Source organism: Delphinus delphis, chromosome 15 (assembly GCF_949987515.2).
Source record: "Delphinus delphis chromosome 15, mDelDel1.2, whole genome shotgun sequence".
NCBI lineage: Eukaryota > Metazoa > Chordata > Mammalia > Artiodactyla > Delphinidae > Delphinus > Delphinus delphis.
The window spans coordinates 22,429,599-22,450,158 of NC_082697.1; the positions used below are offsets into that span (position 1 = coordinate 22,429,599).

Consider the following 20,560-nt stretch of genomic DNA (forward strand, 5'->3'; position numbering starts at 1 on the left):
TTGCAATGCCAATGTTTGATATAGTTTAAAAGCCGTACACCTGATGGAAAAGGAAGACAATTTAATGTTTCATCCGGATCCAGATGTGCACCAAATTACAGGACAGCTCCAATCGGCCAACAGGTGTTTCATGATGGTATCCAAGAAGAAACGGTTGGTGATGGACAATTCAGAAATGCTTCCCCAAAAGGTGGATGGTTCTTTAAAAAGTTTCAGGTCACAACCCTTGCAGAAAACACTGACGCCCAACACACTGATTCTCGGTCCAGGAAACACGGGTCTTCCAGGTTCCGCGTGGCTGGGGTGCCCCCCAACAATCGTGTTTCTGTGGTGTAACTAAGAGGGTCCTTTGGACCAGACAGGGAGCAGGTGGGGCCTGTGCACCGTCAGTCATAGTGGATGGCAGTGTAAAAGATGATCCAAATGACCTAGAGAGGAAACAAGCAATGTTCACGGGCTCCCATTCCACAAAACAAAAGCATCCTAAGAATGTGCGCACAGTGGACTTCCCGGGGGCTATCCAATGCATAAGCTGCTTGGGGCAAGAGCACTGAAATCAAGCTGTCTCTAATAGAGCCCAGGACCACCGTCCTGTGCTCCCAAAGGGACCCTGGACAAGTCTCTCCCCTTGCCAAACAGAGACCAGCGTGCGAGGGCTTAGAGTTATAGGTGTGGAAATGATACAGGTAAAGCAAACTGTACTGCTAGTAAGTGTTAGCATTAGCAACAAACGTGAAAACAAAACTACATCATATCCTGTCAGCTTCCTATCAAATAAAGCAGAGGTTCTCAAACCTGACTCGCCTTTGCAATCTCGTGGGCTCTTTAAAAACATACAGAGAGATGCCTGGGCGCCACCTCCCAGAGATTCTGATTTCGTTGTTTGGGCTAGGTTCTATAATTGTTTAAAAATAACTTTGAGGTATAATTCATATTTCATGAAGTTTACCCTTTTAAAGTATACAATTCAGAGGTTTTTTAGTATATTCAGAGTTGTAAAAACATTTTGGAGCATTTGCGTCACCCTGAAGACAACATCTATTCCCATTATCAGTTACTTCCCATTTCCCCTCCCCCCCGCCACTGGCAACCATTAATCTACTTCTTATCCATGTGGATCTGCCTATTCTGGACATTTCACATAAATGGAATCATACAACATGTGGTCTTTTGTGTCTGGATTCTTTCACCCAGCAGAATGTTTTCAAGGTTCATCCTTGTAGCATGTACCAGTTCTTCATTCCTCTTTATGGCCAAGTAATATTCTACTGTCTGGGTATATAACATTTTATCTAGCCATTCATCGGGTGATGGCTGTTTGCATTTTTTGGCTGTTATGAATATATTTTTAAATGTTTTCCAGTTTTCAATATGCAGCCAGAGTTGAGAATTAGATGTAGAAACTGACAATGAGCTCTGGATTTGCTCACCACAGGGAGACTACACAGTGTATCACACCACATCTTTTGGGACATTAACTCAAGAAAGGACATGCCCTCCAGCCTCAGGAGTCTTGAAAAATGGTACCCACATCACACACTGTAACTCAGTCAAGGGGCTCCCCTTGAATAACTGGCATCTCAGGAAATGACAGAACCTGCTGTGAAATTACCAGCTACACATACCATGAACAAGGCAAACGATGTCATAAACCCTTCCTTCGTGAGCTCCCACGTGCCGCCATACTCTTCCTCATCTATCTGTAGGTAGTTGCTGAAGTAGAGGTACAGGACACCTGCATTGATCAGGCAGAATCTGGAGCAAGGGAGAACAAGCACCAAACATAAACTGTAAGCTTGGAAGACTGAGAACTCCCACCAACACGGTCCAGCTCTATCAGGGCACTTGCTGTCGCACAGTTAACTCTATTACGGAGGCAAATGAAATAATACATAAAAACGCCTAGGCCCTCAATGGAGCTGCCCACTTGGTTGTGCTAGAGACTTAAAAAAGGAGCATCTCTTTTTAGCTGACCAGCAAAAGCAGAAAATAAAAGAAAAATGAAGCACATATAAGTTCTCCAAGTCCCCTTGAAGTAAGACAGAAGGCTGCTTGCTGAACAGCCCCAAATAGGTCCAGTACCTGACATGGGCCTCCAGGTAGCTCCAGCTCGGGGGGTGGGGTGGGGGGGCATGGGGAAAACACATGTTAAGCTGCTGCTTCATGGCCTAGTTGAGCAAGCAAGGGCGTAGTAAAGCAGCCTCTGCATAATTCCCAACGGGAGACAATTTCTGAATGTCCACTGTCTGCTACTGCACTTGATGCAGAGGTGAACATGACAGTTCCTGCCCTCAGCTCACCGCCTATTAGGAGCCAGAAACAGCAGGCAGAGTGGAATTGAAACCAGAGGTTTGTGAGCACTTCCAGGAAGGTCTTTGACCCCTATCACATATGATTTAACTGATGCAGGAATCAGAATACCATGAGTAGTAACACATCACTCTGCTCTACTGATCTCTATGTAAAAGTAATATTCATAAAGTGATCAAAACTCTCTTTTTATGATCTTTCCAGTTACGGCACCTAATCCAATGGGGGACTGTATGCCTTAGGCCACATCCCTTCTGAAGGCTGCAGTAGAAAATGCAGAGAACAGGTTCCTCCTATCAGTTAAGTGTGGGCTGGTGTAGGGCAGGGCAGTATGATGGCGATGAGGAGTGTATATGGGGGGGGGGGCGGGGCAGGGAACAGACCCTGAGGCTGTCTGTGCAAGGTTAACAAGGAGACAGGGTGTACATACACCAGGAAGTCTAGTTTGTGAGTAGTCAAGAGTATGGGCTTTCTCGTGAGTGGAAGGAAAAGGAGCTGGGAGGCTGGTTTAGACCTGTTTCAGGACATAAAGTACAAATAAAGTTTGAGGACGGGGACTGGGAAAATGGTTGAATGGAGAGGCAAGAATCCCCAAAGGCTTCAAGCCTAAGGACCTGGGAGAACCATGGGTCCAGTAACAGAAGCAGGGAGTCAGGAAGCACAGATGGTTCTTCTTGGATTTCACACGAAATACAGTCCTTGGCTTGGCTATGTCATGGCCATATCCTGATCGTCTACTAGGAATCTTGGGACCCAGCCAATCTGGCCACCTCCCTCTGACAGGAGTTCCATTTTGGACAGGCTGAGTTAGTGGCTCTAGACAGCCTACTATCAGGACTTAGCAATGTCACTCTGGGGCTCAGCTAATAAGCTAGGGCTGGACAGTGACTGGAGACTCTGACAGTCTCCAGCTGTAAGGTGGTTGCTTAGTGAGATGAGAAAGGGAAATATAAGGGAAAGAGATAAATAAAGGATGACAGGGAGAGAGAAAAGGGCTGACATAGGCCCTGCCTTCCAAGGGGCACACATTAAGTAGAAAATGAATTCACAGACACAAAGGCATTTAAAAGTCTGGTGTACCAGGGGGAGGGGTCAGGAAAAGGACTGGAAAGGCTCACACTGAGCTTTAAGGATGGGCATAAATTCTGTATTGGAAACGGGAGAGAATGACATAGCAAATGGGTGGACAAAGAAATGAAAATACTGGGGATTTCCCTGGCAGTCCAGCAGTTGAGACTCCAGCTTCCACTGCAGGTGGGCAGGGGTTCAATTCCTGGTGGGGAAACTAACATCCTTCATGCCACATGGGGCAGCCAAAAAAAAAAAAAAAACAAAAAACTGACTCTCAAATGGATTTTTAACAATTCTATCTTAAAAACTCCAGTCTTAACAAAATAACGAATCTAACAAATACTGACTTCAGGGCTGGAAGGTAATATATGACTCTGCTTCCAAGGGTCAATGGGAACTCGTTTCAGCTTTTCAAAAATTTTAACAAGCATTCACTGAGCACCTCTTGATCATGTGCCAAGCTCTATGAGAGACAGAGGCAGAAAGGGATGAATAGAACCCCTCTCCAATTACGTAAAACCTCGGCAGACAGAACAGAACCATCACACTCAGTTCCCAGGCAAATTTTAAGTAATGAGACCCAAGGAAATGGCTTTACCTTAATAGGTCCTAGCTGGTGCCCACACCAGAAATGAAGAGAAGTCAAGTGGGGGTCCAGACAGAGGGCAGCGAAGGCGGGAAGTGGGGAGGAGACAGTCACCACAACTGAGCACCAGGCAGCTGAGTCAGATAGATGGAGGAAAGGGGGTGTGTGTGGAAAAAATCAATGTCCTTGGGCACTTTCCAAGAGCTGGGAAAAAGGTGCCAACCAAAGGAGGGAAGGGATTCCTTTGGAGAGAAACTGGCTCTGGCAGGACAGTGTGGGACTGAACCCTAGAAAACAGGCAGTCCTGAGAAAGTGGCATGATGGGTAAGCCACTCCAAGGTGAATTCACTGCAAACACCCTGTTTCTTGCTTTCTCAATAGCCAGCCATATTTTATCACTCTTTGTAAAGCTAATCACATGACTGCAGTGAACCACTTATGGAGTGCCTATGATGTACTAAGCCCTACCTTTAGCAGTTTACTTGAATCACCTCATTTAATTCACACATCAGTCTCATGAGGAAGGCACTTCTTTATTGCCCTCATTTTAATGAGGAAACTGAGTCTCACAAAGTGAGCTCCAAATTATGTAGCTTGAAAGTGGCAGAGCTGGAACTTGAATCCAGAGCTTTCTAGAAAGTTAAAAATCTGGGGCTTCCCTGGTGGTGCAGTGGTTGAGAATCCGCCTGCCAATGAGGGGGACACGGGTTCGTGCCCCGGTCCGGGAGGATCCCACATGCCGCGGAGCGGCTGGGCCCGTGAGCCGTGGCCGCTGAGCCTGTGCTCCGCAATGGGAGAGGCCACAGGAGTGAGAGGCCCGCGTACCGCAAAAAAAAAAAAAAAATCTGTTTGGGCAGCCTTACTCATTTGCCACAGTGGGAAGGATACTAGACTAGCTCTAGTCTTTGCTATATTATTTGCAGATTGGTGACTTCGGAAAAATCCCGTAGGACTCCTACAAGACGAGATAGGTGCTGGGGATTTGAACCAGTGTCATCCTCTCCTAGAAAAGTGATCTGGGGAAGACAGGAGACTGACTACCTTTTGCCTTTAGATTGCCTTCTGCCTTCTCTGGCATTTTCCTTATATCTGCCTTTTTTCTCATAGAAAGCTAAAATTGGGTGACCAACATTCTAAAAATGTATCTACATACCATTTCCACCCTGAGAAGACCTCTGTGAACACCAGGTCCTGCCCGTGTCTCATCACCCTCAATGAGTCCTCATCAAATGTCCACTCTGTCAAAGTCAGTGAGAGGATAAACTCTTACGGTTTCCTTGGACAAATGCTTTGATCAGCATCATAAATCGAAAACCTCTTTAGGGACTTCCCTGGTGGCGCAATGGTTAAGGATCTGCCTACCAATGCAGGGGACACAGGTTCGAGCCCTGGTCTGGGAAGATCCCACATGCCGCGGAGCAACTAAGCCCCATGCACCACAACTACGGAGCCTGCACTCTAGAGCCCTCGAGACACAACTACTGAGCCCGTGTACCACAACTACTGAAGCCCGCATGCCTACAGCCTGTGCTCCACAACAAGAGTAGCCACTGCAATGAGAAGCCTGCGCACCGCAATGAAGAGTAGCCCCCTCTCACCACAACTAAGCCTGCGCTCAACAACGAAGACCCGATGCAGCCATACATACATACATACATATATACATACATACATAAATACAACAACAACAACTCTTTAGTTAGGAGAGGGAACTGTACATTCCTTCTGGGTTATCTTCTGAAAAAACAGGCAACTCAAAGAAGTTTGAAACTGTTTCACACTTTTCACCCCAGAGTAAGGAATAAGAGATGTATGTGATCATGGTTAAAATAATATATGTGATTTTCCATGGGTGAGTATGACAGTTTGTATTCCCAGAGGCCTGCCTGTCTATTTCTACTATAACTTGCCCACAACTCCTATCCTAAGACAATTCCGGGACTTCCCTGGTGATCCAGCGGTAAAGAATCCACCTTATAATGCAGGGAATTTGGGTTCAATCGCTGGTTGGGGAACTAAGATCCCGATACATGCCATGGGGCAACTAAGCCCGCACGCCACAACTACTAAGCTTGTGCGCCTCAACACGAGAGCCCACGTACCACAAACTACAGAGCTCACATGCTCTGAAGCCTGCGTGCCACAACTAGAGAAGAGAAAACCTGCACGCCACAATGAAGAGCCCGCGCACCACAACAAAAGATCCCACATTACTCAATAAAGATCCTGTGTGCCGCAACTAAGACCCGATGCAGCCAAAAATAAATAAAATATAATAAAATAAAATAAATACATTTAAAAAAAAAAGAAAAACACAATTTCCACAAATCCTATTAATTCAACCTGGCGGGCATTTGGACTTGCTCTCAGTGACTGGTTAACAAGCTGAGCCACGACTGGGAGCTCGTGTCAACTGCTGCCACAGGCACACAATAAAAAACTGAGGGCTTAATCTCTACTTCTTCACTGCCTTTAAAATGTAGGCACCTGGGACTTCCCAGGCGGTCCAGTGGTTAGGACTCCACGCTTCCACTGCAGGGGGCATGGGTTCCATCCCTGTTCAGGGAACTAAAGATCCCGCATGCTGCAAGACGCGGCCAAAAAAAAAGGAGGGACCTAAAACAACTTCTGCCAAGTCCAAGATTCTGGACATCCAGCACAGTGCACAAGGGAGTGGTCATCAAGTATCAGAAGCTCTTTCACTTTCCAAACTTCCACAGACAACAAAGGTCGTGTCAGAACTAGATGCCTGCTGCCAACAGGCAATATGGCAACCTCTTGCATGAGGTCACTAAGGACCCATGAATGAATAAACTAACCTGGATCTTCATAAAGGTAACATGCCTGACCCAAGCTGCTCCCAAGCCTGTGGAACTGACGAGTGCTGTATCAGACCCAGGAGTGCCATCATGGGGCCAGTTTTTTGATTTAGTCATTACACACACACACACACACACACACACACACACACACAGGGAAAAAAAACAAAACAAAAAACCCAAGACTTACCCTGCTATTCCCAAGAAACCTCGCAATGGTAACACTCCCCAAATGACACCTAGGACCACAGCAATGATCTGTCGGAACCAGTAGATCACATCTAAAAATTCATCCTGTAGAAAAGAGAGAATGTGTGCATAATCTGGAGTGGGTGCCACAAGAGAGCCTCTTGTGATAGGTGAGGAACAGAAAAGCTTTCTGCTAAACTCATCTTCCAGAGGAATTTTCCCCAAAAGCAACGGTATACAGTTCTTGAATCTCCACATCTTCTTATACTAAAATGTGGTTAAAAAATGATGTATTTAGTTATCTTAAGTGATGGCTTCCAGGGCGTTGTGCTCTACATAAAAATTTTTAGAAAAATCATTTACTTAATTTTTTCAGAAGCTACAAAAATGAAATTGCTGTGATAATAACTGAGCTACTGGCCAGTTAGTTATCTGACCTGGAGAGACAAGAACAGACTATCCACAAGCAGAAGGGCTGACTGTTAACCAATTCAGTACCACCTTCCCACACTCTGAATTTTGAGTAAGTCACAAAAGAGAAAAGAGATTAGAAACAAAAGTACAGGAGGGGGCTTCCCTGGTGGCGCAGTGGTTGAGAGTCCGCCTGCCGATGCAGGGGACACGGGTTCGTGCCCCGGTCCGGGAAGATCCCACATGCCGCGGAGCGGCTGGGCCCGTGAGCCATGGCCGCTGAGCCTGCGCGTCCGCATTGGGAGAGGCCACAGCAGTGAGAGGCCCGCGTAACGCAAAAAAAAAAAAAAAAAAAAAGTGCAGGAGGCAGGTGCCTGCATATCCAATTTTCATACAAGAACACGGAAGACTCAGGTTTCTGACCTGCCCTGGACTGCAGAAACCAGTCCTTACACAAAAAAGGAAAGAAATGACACAGCAAATCAGAAAGATTTTACAAGAGCTGGGCAGCACTGGGGGCAGGACAAGGGCACCTTCAGGAAGTACCTCCCATCCCCCCCCTTTACAGGAACTCTAGGGAAAACTACTTCTGATGAAAGTAACTGATGAAAAACTACTTCATCAGTCCAAAAAAATAAAAGGGGGGGGGGAAAGACTGCAAATCTAACATTCTTTTCAGGCCAACTGGAATCAAGCTATTTGTGATGGTTCCTTCCACGCGATGGAGCAGAGTTGGGGAAGTGCTTACACTCAGATCTTCTGAATGCGTGTGACCAGTAAGGACATCTTGAAGTCCCCCAACCATTCCTCACACACATTTGGTGGTTTCTCCCCCACTCCCTCGCGTGTATACACACACACACACACCACACTCACCCCTGAAAGGTGGTCTCATTCTCCCCTCTCAACTCTCACACTTATTCTGTTTTCTCATTCAACAGAAAAGCACTGACAGCTCACCTTTAGTGAGCCTCACCATGTGCTAAACGCTTTACCGCACCACGGTACCCGACTTCAGAGTTGTTCGGAGACTTGAGTGAGATGACGCACAGAGGGCGCCCAACACACAGCAAGCACTCAGTAGAAGTCTGTTACCGTTACTGTTCGTGCTAACCACGGTGGTAAGTTGTTAATTCGACAAGGTAAGTCACTTACTCAAGATCCTACTGGGAGTAAAAGGCGGAGATCGAATCGAATTCAGCTCGCTCTCGCCGTTCAGGCACCCGACCTGCCCGCGGGGGGGCAACTGCTCCGCCCCCTCCTTGCTGCTTCCCGCGTGACCCGGGCGACTTCACTCTTAGGCCACTCCGTAGTGAGCCCGGAGCCCGACAGCCGGGCCCTCCGAGTTCGCCCCGACACCCTTGGGCCACCCGCCCCACCACCCCGAACACTCGGCAGCGCCCGGACGGGGGCGGGGGCAGGGGCAGGCTCGGGCCTGTCCATTCGTCCCCGAGTCCCAGCCGGGTCCTCTAACGTGCGCCCTCGCCAGGCCCCACCGCACCTTGTCCTCCCAGGCCGCGTCGCTCCGTAGCACCTTGCTCCAGACGGAGACTTTGAGGGCCCCGTTAGCCAGCAGCGGCTGAGGCGGCTCCTCCTTCCGCCGCCCGCCGCTCATCCTCCCGTCGCGCCGCCCGGGCCGGGCCTGGGGCGCGCGGGCCGATCTAAAAGAGGTCGGGGTCTGGGGTCGCGGGTCACGGCGCACGGGGCGTGGCGGTGGCGGTGGCGGCAGCGGCAGCAACAGGCTCAGCGGATCGGTTCGGCGGCGCGCCTGCGGCTGCCCCCACTTACCCGAACACCCTAGCTCTGCTAGCTCGGCCGAGACCAGCAGCGCGCAGGGCGGAACAACGCAGCGCCGCGCGTCCTCCCGCCGACGTGCCCACGCAGCCAATCGGTGGCCGCACAGCCGTCTACACGGAAGAGCAACCGCCGCTTCGGCGCAAGCGCTCTACGCGCGGGGAAGTGACGGCACGCTTCCGCCAGCCCCGCGGTAGAGTGAGAGGGAAGGGACAATCTTGGTACGGACGGCGACACGAGCGCGAGGAGGTGCTGCGGAGACTGAAGAACGGTGGCTGAGGCGAAAGCAGAGGTTGGGACAGGAGCGTCGTCCAATCCACCACAGCTTGTCCCGTCGAGCAGCGGGGCAGAACGCGGCGCTACCTTCCCCGAGGCGTCCTTTCGAGCCCAAACCTTGCTCCCCGGAAGCCCCAAGTTGCCCCTCAGGATTTAGCCCTTGCTCGTTTTCTCCCCTAACCCTTCAAGTCCCGTAGGACCTTGTTCACAGAGTTAATTCTTTTCCGTAATAACTTAGTGTCTCCTCATGCCTAGCACACTCTTTTGACAAATGTGAGCCCTGAGATCCAAAAAGGGGAAGTGATTTTCTAAGGCTGCATGGCATGTTGGAACCAGCTGAGGGCTCCTCGGGGTAGTAAAGTTGCGAGAGTACTTTATTGGCTATCAGAAGATCTGGGTATTCATCTATCGTGGCCTCGCTATGGGCTTGGTTAGTGGTTCGCAAAGTGTGTTTGTGGAGCAGCAGCAGCTGCATCACCTGGGAACTTGATTAGAGATTCAAATTCTGAGACCCCCATCCCAGACCTAACTGAATCAGAAATTCTGTGGGTGGGGTCCATAATCAGCGTTTCAGTAAGCCCTCCAGGTGATGCCATTTGCACTGTGCTATGTAGCAAGGCCCATCATCCTACGTGGTGGGTTTATATAGGCAAAGAAACTTGCTCAGAATCACTCGACTGTTACCTGGGTCTGTCTGACTTCAAAATCTGCACTCTGGGGAGTTCCCTGACGGTCCAGTGGTTGGGGCCCCACGCACTTTCACTGCCATGACCCCAGGTTCAATCCCTGGTCAGGGAACTAAGATCTTGCAAGCTGGGCGGCAAGCCCAAAAAAAAAAGAAAATCCGCCCTTTTTTTTTTTTTTTTTTTTTTTAAATCCGCACTCTTACACTTAAAGTCTTAAGGAATATCTATAAGGTCAGAACATCCTTTGCATACCTGTCAACATTCAGGTGTAGTTCTCCACCTTAGGTGAACAATGGTATCTCCTAGAAAACTTTTTCAGAATACCATAGCTGTTGTTTTCTCCCACAACCCAATCCCAAGATCCTGTTTCAGTAGGTTGAGTGGGGCTGGACCCCAAAGATGATACACACTTCAACAGACATTACTTTGTTTGGACCTGGTGGGACAGCCATATACCTGACATGGACGTACAACTTTAGTACTAACTTTCCCATGGATCTTGTTCTTATCAGCCCTCCCTTCTCTGAACAGTTTCTCTCCCATATGCAAAACTGTGGTAAAGCCTAACCAGCTCACTCCAGTTTGGATGTGCACCACTGATATAAAGCCTATTTTTTATAGACTCCCTGGTGGCATGCAGTGCTGGAGACAGACAGATCATTCTGTCATAGAATGTTGGGAAAATACCTAGACTGGAGTCAAAGACAGAAGAGGTAAGTTTTTAGTCTGCTGGGTCTGGTGGCAAAGGTTTGTAATGGGGAATTTGATCTGGGGGTTAGGGAAGACTGAACTCTGAGGGAAGAATAGGAATTAAGAAGAGGGAGAGGGAGGGGAAGGGAAGAGGGCATTCCAGGAGTTGAAACCATGTCGGCTAATGGTGAGGTATAAAGCCACAAGTTGGAGAAGGACTAGGAGAATCATGCTGAATAATTTTTTCCAGTGGTATAGAAAAATAATTGATGTTCATCACTGTATAAGTTTAAGGTCTACAGCATGATAGTTTGACTTACATATATTGTGAAATGATTACCACAGTAGGATCAGCTAACCTCCACCTTCTCAGATAGATACAATAAAAAGAAAAGAAAGAAGAATCTGAAAAAGGAAAAAACATTCTCCTGTCCTGAGAACTCTTAGGATTTACTCTCTTAACTTTCCTATACATTGTATGGCAGAGTGTTAGCTACAGTCATCATGTTGTATGATATATCCCTAGTACTTACTTATCTTACAATTGAAAGTCTGTATCTTTGGACCACCTTTCTCCACTTCCCAGGGCTCCCCTCACCCTCTGCCTCTGATAACCACAAGTCTGATCGCTTTTGCTATGAGTTTTTAAATTTTTATTATACTTTTAAAAGATTCCACATGTAAGTGAGGTCATACAGTATTTGGCTTTCTCTGTCTGACTTATTTCACTTAGCATAATGCCTTCAAGGTCCATCCATGATGTGGCAAACGGTAGGATGTTCTCTTTTTTATGGCTGAATAATATTCGTGTATGTTTGTATGTATGTATCTCACAACTTCTTTATCCATTCATCCATCGATGGACACTTAGGTTGTTTTCATGTCTTGGCCATTGTACATAATATTGCTATGAAAATGGGGGTGCAGATATCTTTTTGAGTTCGTGTTTTCATTTCCTTTGGGTATATTCTCAGAAGTGGAATTGCTGGATTGTATGGTAGTTCTATTTTTAATTTTTTAAGTATCCTCTACAGTGTTTTCCACAGTGACTGTACCAATTTACAATCCCACCAACAGTGCACAAGGATTCCCTTTTTTCCACAACCACGCCGGTATTTGTTATTTCTTGTCTTTTTGATGATGGCCATGAAGAATTTGTTTTTGGTACGTGGGCCTCTTACTGTTGTGGCCCCTCCCGTTGCGGAGCACAGGCTCCGGACGCGCAGGCTCAGCGGCCATGGCTCACGGGCCCAGCCGCTCCGCGGCATGTGGGATCTTCCCGGACCGGGGCACAATCCCGTGTCCCCTGCATCTGCAGGCGGACTCTCAACCACTGCGCCACCAGGGAAGCCCGAAGAATTTGTTTTTATCCCAAGCGTGGAGGAAGCCACAGAAAGGATTTTAGCAGGGAACACTTTTCTTTTCAGGTTTGCATCTTGACAAGATCACCCTGGCTGCTAGTTGAAGGACTGGATCACAGTGGGAGACTAGTTTTTAGATAAGATTTTTTTTTTTCCTCTTTTTATTGGCTGCGTTGGGTCTTTGTTACTGCGCAGGCCTTCTCTAGTTGCGGCGAGGGGGGCGCTACTCTTCACTGTGGTGCACGGGCTTATTGCAGTGGCGTCTCGTTGCGTAGCTCGGGCTCTAGGCGCGCGGGCCTCAGTAGTTGTGGCGCCCGGGCTTCGTTGCTCTGCGGCATGTGGGATCTTCCCGGACCAGAGCTCGAACCCATGTCCCTTGCATTGGCAGGCAGATTCTTAACCACTGCGCCACCAGGGAAGCCCCGGGAGACTAGTTTAAAGACTTAAAGTTACCCAGGTGAAATTTGGTGGGGGCAGTGAAGATGGAGAAAATTGGAATAAAACTTATAATAAATAATGATAATTATTAATAATTATTAAATTTAATGATTTTATTATTAAATAAATTTAAATAATAAATTTATTGTTAATTATTAAACTTTTATTAAAATAATAGAAGTTAATTCTTTTTTAAAACTTAAAAAAATTTAAAAATTTTGCTATAAAATATACATAACAAAATTTGCTATTTTTAAGTCTATAGTTCTGTGACACAGTGAAGTACATTTACTTTGTAGTGTGGCTATCACTACTATCCATTTTCAGAACACTTTCATCTTACAAAACTGAATCTTGGTGCCCATTAAACTATTAACTCCCCGTTCTCCCCTCCCCTCAGCACCTGGCAATTACCATTCTACTTTCTGTCTCTGAATTTGACTAAGTTCCTCATAAGACTGTAATCACAGTGTTGTCTTTTTCTAATTGGCTTATTTCACTTAGTACACCATCTTCAAGGTTCATCTATGTCATAGCATGTCAGAATTTCCTTCCTTTGTAAGGCTGAATAATAGCTTTGTTAAATGTCCACGGTATATACATTTTATTTATCTATTCATCTGTTAAGGGACACTTGGGCTGCTTCCACCTTTTTGCTATTGTGAATAACGCTACAGTGAACAACGGTGTACAAATATCTGTTCATGTCTCCGCTTTCAGTTCTTTTGGGTATATACCCAGAATGGAATTGCTGGATCATATGATAATACTGTTTTTAATTTTTTGAGGAATAGCCATACCGTTTTCCATAGCAGTTGCACCATTTTACATTCCAACAGTGCACAAGAGTTCCAATTTCTCCACATCCTCATCAACACTTGTTTTCTGTTTTTTTTTTTTTTCTTTTAACAGCCAACCTAATGGGTGTGAAGTGGTAACTCATTGTTTTTGATTTGCATTTCCCTAATGATTAGTGATGTTGAGCATCTTTTCACGTGCTTGCTGACCATTTGTATATCTCTTTTGGAGAAATGTCTATTCCAGACCTTTACCTGTTTTTGAGTCTAGTCTTTTGGTTTTTTGTTGTTGAGTTTTAGGAGTTCTGTGTATATTCTAGATATTAATCCCTTATCATATATGTAATTTGCAAATACCTTCTCTGTCCTGTGGGTTGCCGTTTTACTCTGTTGATAGTGTCCTTTCATATAGAAAAGTTTTAAATTTTAATGAAGTGAAATTTGTCTAAGTTTTTGTTGTTGTTTCCTGTGCCTTTGGTGCCACATTCAAGAAATCATTGTCAAGTCCAATGTTGTCAAGTTTTTCCATGTTCTAAGTGTTTTATAGTTTTAGCTCTTATGTTTAGGTCTTTGATTCATTTTGAGTTAATTTTTTTATATGGTGTTTGGTAAGGGTCCACCTTCATTCTTTCAACATGTGGATATCCAGTTTTCCCAGCACCATTTGTTAAAGACTCTACTTTCCCCATTGAATGTTTTTTTACACCATCATTTGACCATATATGCAAGGGTTTATTTCAGGGCTGTCTCTTTTATTCCATTGGTCTGTTTGTCTGTCTTTATGCCAGTACCACTCTTTTGATTACTGTAGCTTTGTAGTAAGCTTTGAAATCAGGAAACGTGAGTCCTCCAACTTTGTTCTTATTTTTCAAGATTGTTTTGGGGATCCCTAGAGACTCCATATGAATTTTAGAATGAGTTTTTCTATTTCTGAAAAAAAAAAGTTATTGGGATTTTGATAGAGATTGCGGTGAATCTGTAGATTGCGTTGGTAGTAACAATATCAAGTCTTCTAATCCATGAGCATGAAATGTTTTTCTATTTATTTGTATGTTCTTTAATTTCATTCAGTGATGTTTTGTAGTTTTCGACATATAAGTCTTTCACTTCCTTGGTTAATTCCTAAGTATTTTACTCTTTTTGATGCTATTGTAAATGGAATTGTTTTCTTATTTTCCTTTTCAGATTTTTCATTGCAGAAACAGAGTTGCTTTTTGGGTGCTGATTTTTGTATCCTGCACCTTTGCTGAATCCATTTGTTAGTTCAGCAGTTTTTTGTGTGGAATCATTAGGGTTTTCTACATACCCGATCGTACCTGCAAACAGAGCTAACTTTATTTCTCCGCCTCCCCCCGCCCCGCAAAAGTTAATTCTTTATATGTCATATTGTATCATATTTTGAAGCTCTGCTCTTTAACTCCAAGATTCTGTAAGTTTGGGTTTACATGGGAGGAGAGGAGAGTGTCACAGAAAGTTGTATTTGGAAGGGTGCTTAGATCCTGCCCAAGGTCACACAGCAAAGTTAGAGGTCCAACAGCCATCTGAAACCTCATCTGTGTCCCTCCTCTTAGCTTTCTAGGAGCAGACAGAGCCAAGCTGGCAGCCTGGAAAGCCCTTGCCGAGAAGATATTCATGGGACTGAGACGTGTTCCCTTTCTGCTTTTACCCAAAGCTTTCCTTATCTTAGGAAGTGGGGAATTTGGCTGAAACCCAGTGCATCCATCTGGTTAAAATAAACGTCTTGGGTGGTCTAAGATGGAAAAGAACTTAATGAAGAGTCAGATTTGGAAGCGGGAGAGACAGATTTGGAAGTAGAAATGTTGCCTTTGTGAGTTTGGGGCTTTTTAGCACCAGTTAAACATATGATGTCAGTCTTGGGCCTGAGGGTGTCCCTTCTAGTTGAATGCCCCTATAACACTGCCAGCTGCCTATAGCAGGGTTTGGAGGAAGATGTGCTCTGAGGGGTAAGATTGTGGCCTCAGACAGAGATAGATGGAATCACAGAAATCAGGAGCCATGTGGGGGAAAACCAAGGCGTTGTGGAAAGAGCACTGGTTGTGGAGTAGAGGTCTGAGTTGTATGCTGGTCCTCTTCTTTTTTTTTTTTTTTTTGTGGTACGTGGGCCTCTCACTGTTGTGGCCTCTCCCATTGCGGAGCACAGGCTCCAGACGCGCAGGCTCAGCAGCCATGGCTCACGGGCCCAGCCGCTCTGCAGCATGTGGGATCTTCCCGGACCGGGGCACGAACCTGTGTCCCCTGCATCGGCAGGCGGACTGTCAACCACTGCACCACCAGGGAAGCCCCAGCCCTCTTCTTTTTGCTCACAAGAAATATTTTACTAGCATTATTGAGCCCTTACCAGGTCCCAACTCTACTAAATGTTTTTCATACATTTGTCTCCAAAAGCTGGCTGGCTCTCAGTCACTATACTGAACTCCTCTCCTTTTACAGTAGTCCCTCCTTTATCCACAGGGTACATGTTCCAGGACCCTCAGTGGATGCATGAAACCATGGATAGTAGTAAATCCTATGTATACTATGTTTTTTCCTATGTGTACGTACCTATGATAAAGTTTATAAGTTAGGGGCACAGTAAGAGAATATCTGAATCGCCAGCATCACTACTCTTGCATTTTGGGGCCATGATTAAGTAAAATAAGGGTTACTTGATCACAAGCACTGAAGTATAACAACACTGGATCTGATAACAGAGCAGGCTCCTAAGTGAGTAATAGGCGGGGTGGGGAGCACATACAGCATGGATAAGTGGAACAAAGGGATGATTCACGTTCCCGGCCCGGAGGGTGGGAGATTTCATTATGCTACTCAGAACAGCATGCAATTTAAAACTTATGAACTGTTTATTTCTGGAACTTTCCAGTTAATATTTTTGTACTGAGGTTGACCATGGGTAACTGAAACTGTGGAAAGTAAAAGGACTACTGTACCTTTACTTAAAATTTTTCTATAGTGAATGTTGACTACTTATGTAATTAAAATGACAACCTCAGGAAGGCTACACTTGATCTTTAGGACACTATAAACTCCTAGGAGCCGAGGGAAGTCAAATGGTCTTGGGGGACTACTTGGTGGTAGTCTTCCTCTCACCTTGTAACTTTGAAAGATGAGGTGCTATCTTCCCAACCCAGCAGTTTCCTGGGGATAAGTCAGTGTCCTGGACTCTCTGGGGGTAAGGTCTGGGAATTTGCATTTTTGTAAGCTCTCCTGATGCATGAGAACTACTTCTCTGGGTAATTAGTCCCAGTTCTCCCACTTAAAAGCTGTGTGGTATTGGGCAAGTGATTTTTTTTAAAAAACATTTATTTATTTATTTATTTGGCTGTGCCAGGTCTTAGTTGCAGCACACGGGATCATCTTTGCAGCGTGCGGGATCTAGTTCCCTGACCAGGGATTGAACCCTCCCTGCCCCCTCCCACAGCATTGGGAGCACAGAGTCTTAACCACTGTGCCACCAGGGAAGTCCCTAGAGTGTAGTTTTAAAATCCAGGGACTTCCCTGGTGGTCAATGGGTAAGACTCTGTGCTCCCAATGCAGGGGGCCTGGGTTCAATCCTGGTCGGGGAACTAGATCCCACATGCATGCTGCAACTAAGAAGTCCGCATGCCGCAACTAAAGATCCTGTGTGCTGCAACTAAGACCCGGCGCAGCCTAAATAAATAAAAATAAATAAATAAATAAATAATCCAGAGTCCTGAATCCCTAGGGATTCTTTATATATATATATATATATATATATATATATATATATAAAAATGAATGTCTTATTACAGAGTGTTGCTATATTTCTTCTTTTTTAAAAAATAAAATTTATTTATTTATTTATTTATGGCTGTGTTGGGTCTGTTGCTGGGCGCGGGCTTTCTCTAGTTGCGGTGAGCGGGGCCTACTTTTCATTGCGGTGCACAGGCTTCTCATTGTCGTGGCTTCTCTTGTTGCGGAGCACGGGCTCTAGGCGCACAGTCTTCAGTAGTTGTGGCACGCAGGCTCAGTAGTTGTGGCTCACGGGCTCTAGAGCACAGGCTCAGTAGCTGTGGCGCACAGACTTAGTTGCTCCGCGGCATGTGGGATCTTCCCGGACTAGGGCTCGAACCTGTGTCCCCTGCATTAGCAGGCAGATTCTTAACCACTGTGCCACCAGGGAAGCCCTCCCTAGGGATTCTTATTCATGGGGCTGAGTTGGGGAAAAGTTTCCCAGTGGGGTCCGTGAGGCTGGAGGTCCGTGGAGAAATCACCAGTCCCAAAAACAGTGGAAAGGAAGAGGCCTTCCTTGACTATCAGTCTAAAGGCATACCCCCCACCCTCATCATTACCACTTTTCCTTTTCCTTTACTACTGGACACAGGGCCTAAGGTCACATTGACAACTAAGGACTTGAAGCATCATCATGGCCCCCTTGTGAAGAATAGGGACATAGACAGAGAATCAGCCAACCCAACCACAGGTACTCAGACTAAGGAGCAGAAATGCCTTTAAAAAGCTATTTCCTAAATGAGAGTGTTACAGAACAGGCAGATGTCCTTATATAACATTCCTAGCTTCAGAGGAGAGGGGCCCTAGCCACACTGTCCCTGTCACCTTTCATTATCTAGAGTGCTTGCTCACTCCAGGGCTCATCAGTCTGAAGCTGGTTACAGAAGATACTTTTATTTTCAGTTCTTTGAAAAGTATTTGTAAGAAGCCATCTCTCCTGAGGCAGCTGAACCATCCAAATCACTGCCCCTTTTAGGGGAATATTAGTACTCACTTTCCACATGTAAAATGAGTGTCACTCTTGTTTTGAAGAGCCCTTCCAGCATGTTCCTGTTCTGCCAAACCCCAGGGCCAAGTGTCCAGCTTGAGGGATACTGACGGAGGGAGTGGGAAAACCAGGACCCCGGATGAATGGCTAAAGGAGCCTGGGGCACTCTAATCTGGGAACTTGAGCAGGGAGGCTGCATCTCCAAATTCCTAAAGGAGAGTGACCTGTGGGAGAGAGTCAATATCCTCCATCCAGGGTACTGGGGAGAAATCAGAAAGAAGCCAATTTGGTTCAATGGAGGAAACTTCTAGTGCTTAGCCGAAACCATGTTAGATAGCTGGATGCCAGTAGGCAGTGAACTGCCTATCACTAGTTTATATAAGAGAGGGACAGACCTTAGGGTGACCTTAAAGCAAGACAGACTGGAATTCACATCCTAGTTCCACTTAGTACTGGCTGTGTAAGTTCAGGCAAGTAACTTAACAAATCCCCAGTTTCTTTACCTATGAGAAGAGTATCTCATTTTTTAAATTTATTTTTGGCTGCATTGGGTCGTTGCTGCACGTGGGCTTCCTCTAATTGCGGCGAGCAGGGGCTACTCTTCATCGCGGTGCGTGGGCTTCTCATAGTGGTGGCTTCTCGTTGCGGCGCATGGGCTCTGGGTGCGCAGGCTTCCGTAGTTGTGGCGCACGGGCTTAGTTGCTCCACGGCACGTGGGATCTTCCTGGACCAGGGCTCGAACCTGTGTCCCCTGCACTGGCAGGCGGATTCTTAACCACTGCGCCACCAGGGAAGCCCTCTCATTTTTTTCTTTTCTGTGAATGTTTGTGTGAACAGAAGTTAAAAAGAGATGTTTGGGCTGCAATTACAATGTACAGTCATTTCAACAGAAATGCTACCACAGCTAGCTTAAGCAAAAAGGGGAATTTACTAGCTTACATAATAGGGAAGTCCAGAGACGGTACTGGTTTCAGACATGTCTAGAGTATCCATATAACATCTCTGCTTCTTTCTGTGCCGGCTTCATACTGTAGTCATGCTCCTTCCTCATTAGAAGAGGGGGAGACAAAGGTACCAGCTCACTAAGTTCCCTTACCACTTAGCAACCCCAAAGCTTGACTGCTGACGCAAAGGAAGACTGGTCCAGCTTGGGATACGTATGCCCCCTGCACACTGTGATGGAGAGGATGTGGAATACTCGTGAGGCCCAGGAAATAGGGGTGCAGAGTACACAACACTTCCAGGCAGCTACTAGAGGGAGGGTGAAAGAGGTAGGGCAGAGTAAGAACTCAGCAATTGTCCTGTCTCCAGGCTGGGCCCAGGGTCATAGTGGATCAGTCCTTCTGCTTTGAAAACCAAAACCAAAACCAAAAAACAAAAAAACTTTATTTGACAAAAGACAAAAACCGAAGTTATTTACAGTAGTTTTTTGCTCAAATAATCCAACGGGGTAACTGTGCTTCCAGGGTTACCTCAGAACCGAACCAAGCAGAGGCTGCCCTGCCCCCAGCCTCCCCGTCTTGTACAAGGGGGGAGTGCCAACCAGAATTCAGCAGCATGGCTCCCTGACCCCTCACCACCCTCCACTGCTCAGTGCACTGTGGGAGGGAAAGTCCCACCCCAGCCCAACGCGCTTCCACAGTCCCCTGCTGCAAGTGTCCTGCAACAGTGACAACAGACCTGGGCTCAGAGACACGGGTGGGGTGCAAGAGGCCGGGCAAGCAGCAGCTTCAACTGATCTTGAAGCTGCCGTGTTCATTCTTCCCCAGCTGGGCCTCAGGAGGGTGAGGGTCCCTGATCCCCCCCGGGGCATGCCAGGAGAGGGCACAGAGAGGGGAGGAGGCAGAAGAGAGAGCCTAGAAAACCTGCCCACTAACAGAGAGCAAAGCCCCCTCTCTTAAATAACCAATCCCCACTCCCACAGCAATGGGTGGGCCAAGCCACTCGGAAGTTGGGGAGCCTCCCTGAAGTCTTCAGGGATCATCCCAGAAAGGACAGAACACATGTTGCTGCCTTTCTCCCAGCCAAGCCCACCCGAGTCAGCCAATACCCAGGAACTCTCCCCCTGTGCCCAGCATGGCAACTTCAGGAAACTACAGGCTGAGGATCCTGACCTGTCTTTTGGCCCAGTAACAATGTTATTCAGAACAAAAATATTTCACCTAAAAACCTATGATTAGTGTTTCTTAGAATATACTAGAAAGATGGGGTATATTGCTGTTGAATGCTATCAGCAATGAAACAGCAAAAAAAAAAAAAAAAAAAAAAAAAAGCGGGGCCCAGGGCGGGGGTGGGGGTTGCGGGAGGAGAATAAGACTAACTGCGATCCGTTTCACTGTGAAGTTCAGGGCAGGGGCTTCTGCAACTCCAATT

The 20,560-nt window shown here is 46.4% G+C and overlaps 1 protein-coding gene and 1 long non-coding RNA gene across 3 annotated transcripts in view; one reads left to right on the forward strand and one right to left on the reverse strand.

The window, feature by feature from the left end:
* Positions 1–46: 46 nt before the first annotated feature.
* Positions 47–9,196, reverse strand: RAB5IF (RAB5 interacting factor). The gene is made up of 4 exons (XM_060030842.1): positions 8,888–9,196; positions 6,977–7,080; positions 1,626–1,755; positions 47–428 (listed from the first exon to the last, which is right to left on the reverse strand). Exons 1-4 carry the CDS (start codon positions 8,999–9,001, stop codon positions 387–389), a joined length of 390 nt encoding a protein of 129 aa, XP_059886825.1. The 5' UTR covers positions 9,002–9,196; the 3' UTR covers positions 47–386.
* Positions 9,197–9,297: 101 nt separating this feature from the next.
* Positions 9,298–20,560, forward strand: part of LOC132437579 (uncharacterized) — a 32,832-nt gene continuing 21,569 nt past the window's right edge. Inside the window, exons 1-3 of one of the 2 annotated variants that reach the window (XR_009522090.1) lie at positions 9,298–9,472; positions 10,764–10,855; positions 15,000–15,161. This is a non-coding gene — a long non-coding RNA (uncharacterized lncRNA). Of the gene's footprint in view, positions 9,473–10,763; positions 10,856–14,999; positions 15,162–20,560 lie in introns of those variants that run through there. The other variant, XR_009522091.1, reaches the window with a different exon arrangement.

Coding starts and splice junctions, on each gene's coding strand:
- RAB5IF (XM_060030842.1), bottom strand. CDS start 9,001: ATGAGCGGCGGGCGGCGGAAGGAGGAGCCGCCTCAGCCGCTGCTGGCT. Junction 7,081..8,887: donor ACGCGGCCTGGGAGGACAAG/GTGCGGTGGGGC, acceptor TCTTTTCTACAG/GATGAATTTTTAGATGTGAT. Junction 429..1,625: donor CATCGTTTGCCTTGTTCATG/GTATGTGTAGCT, acceptor TTTCCTCTCTAG/GTCATTTGGATCATCTTTTA.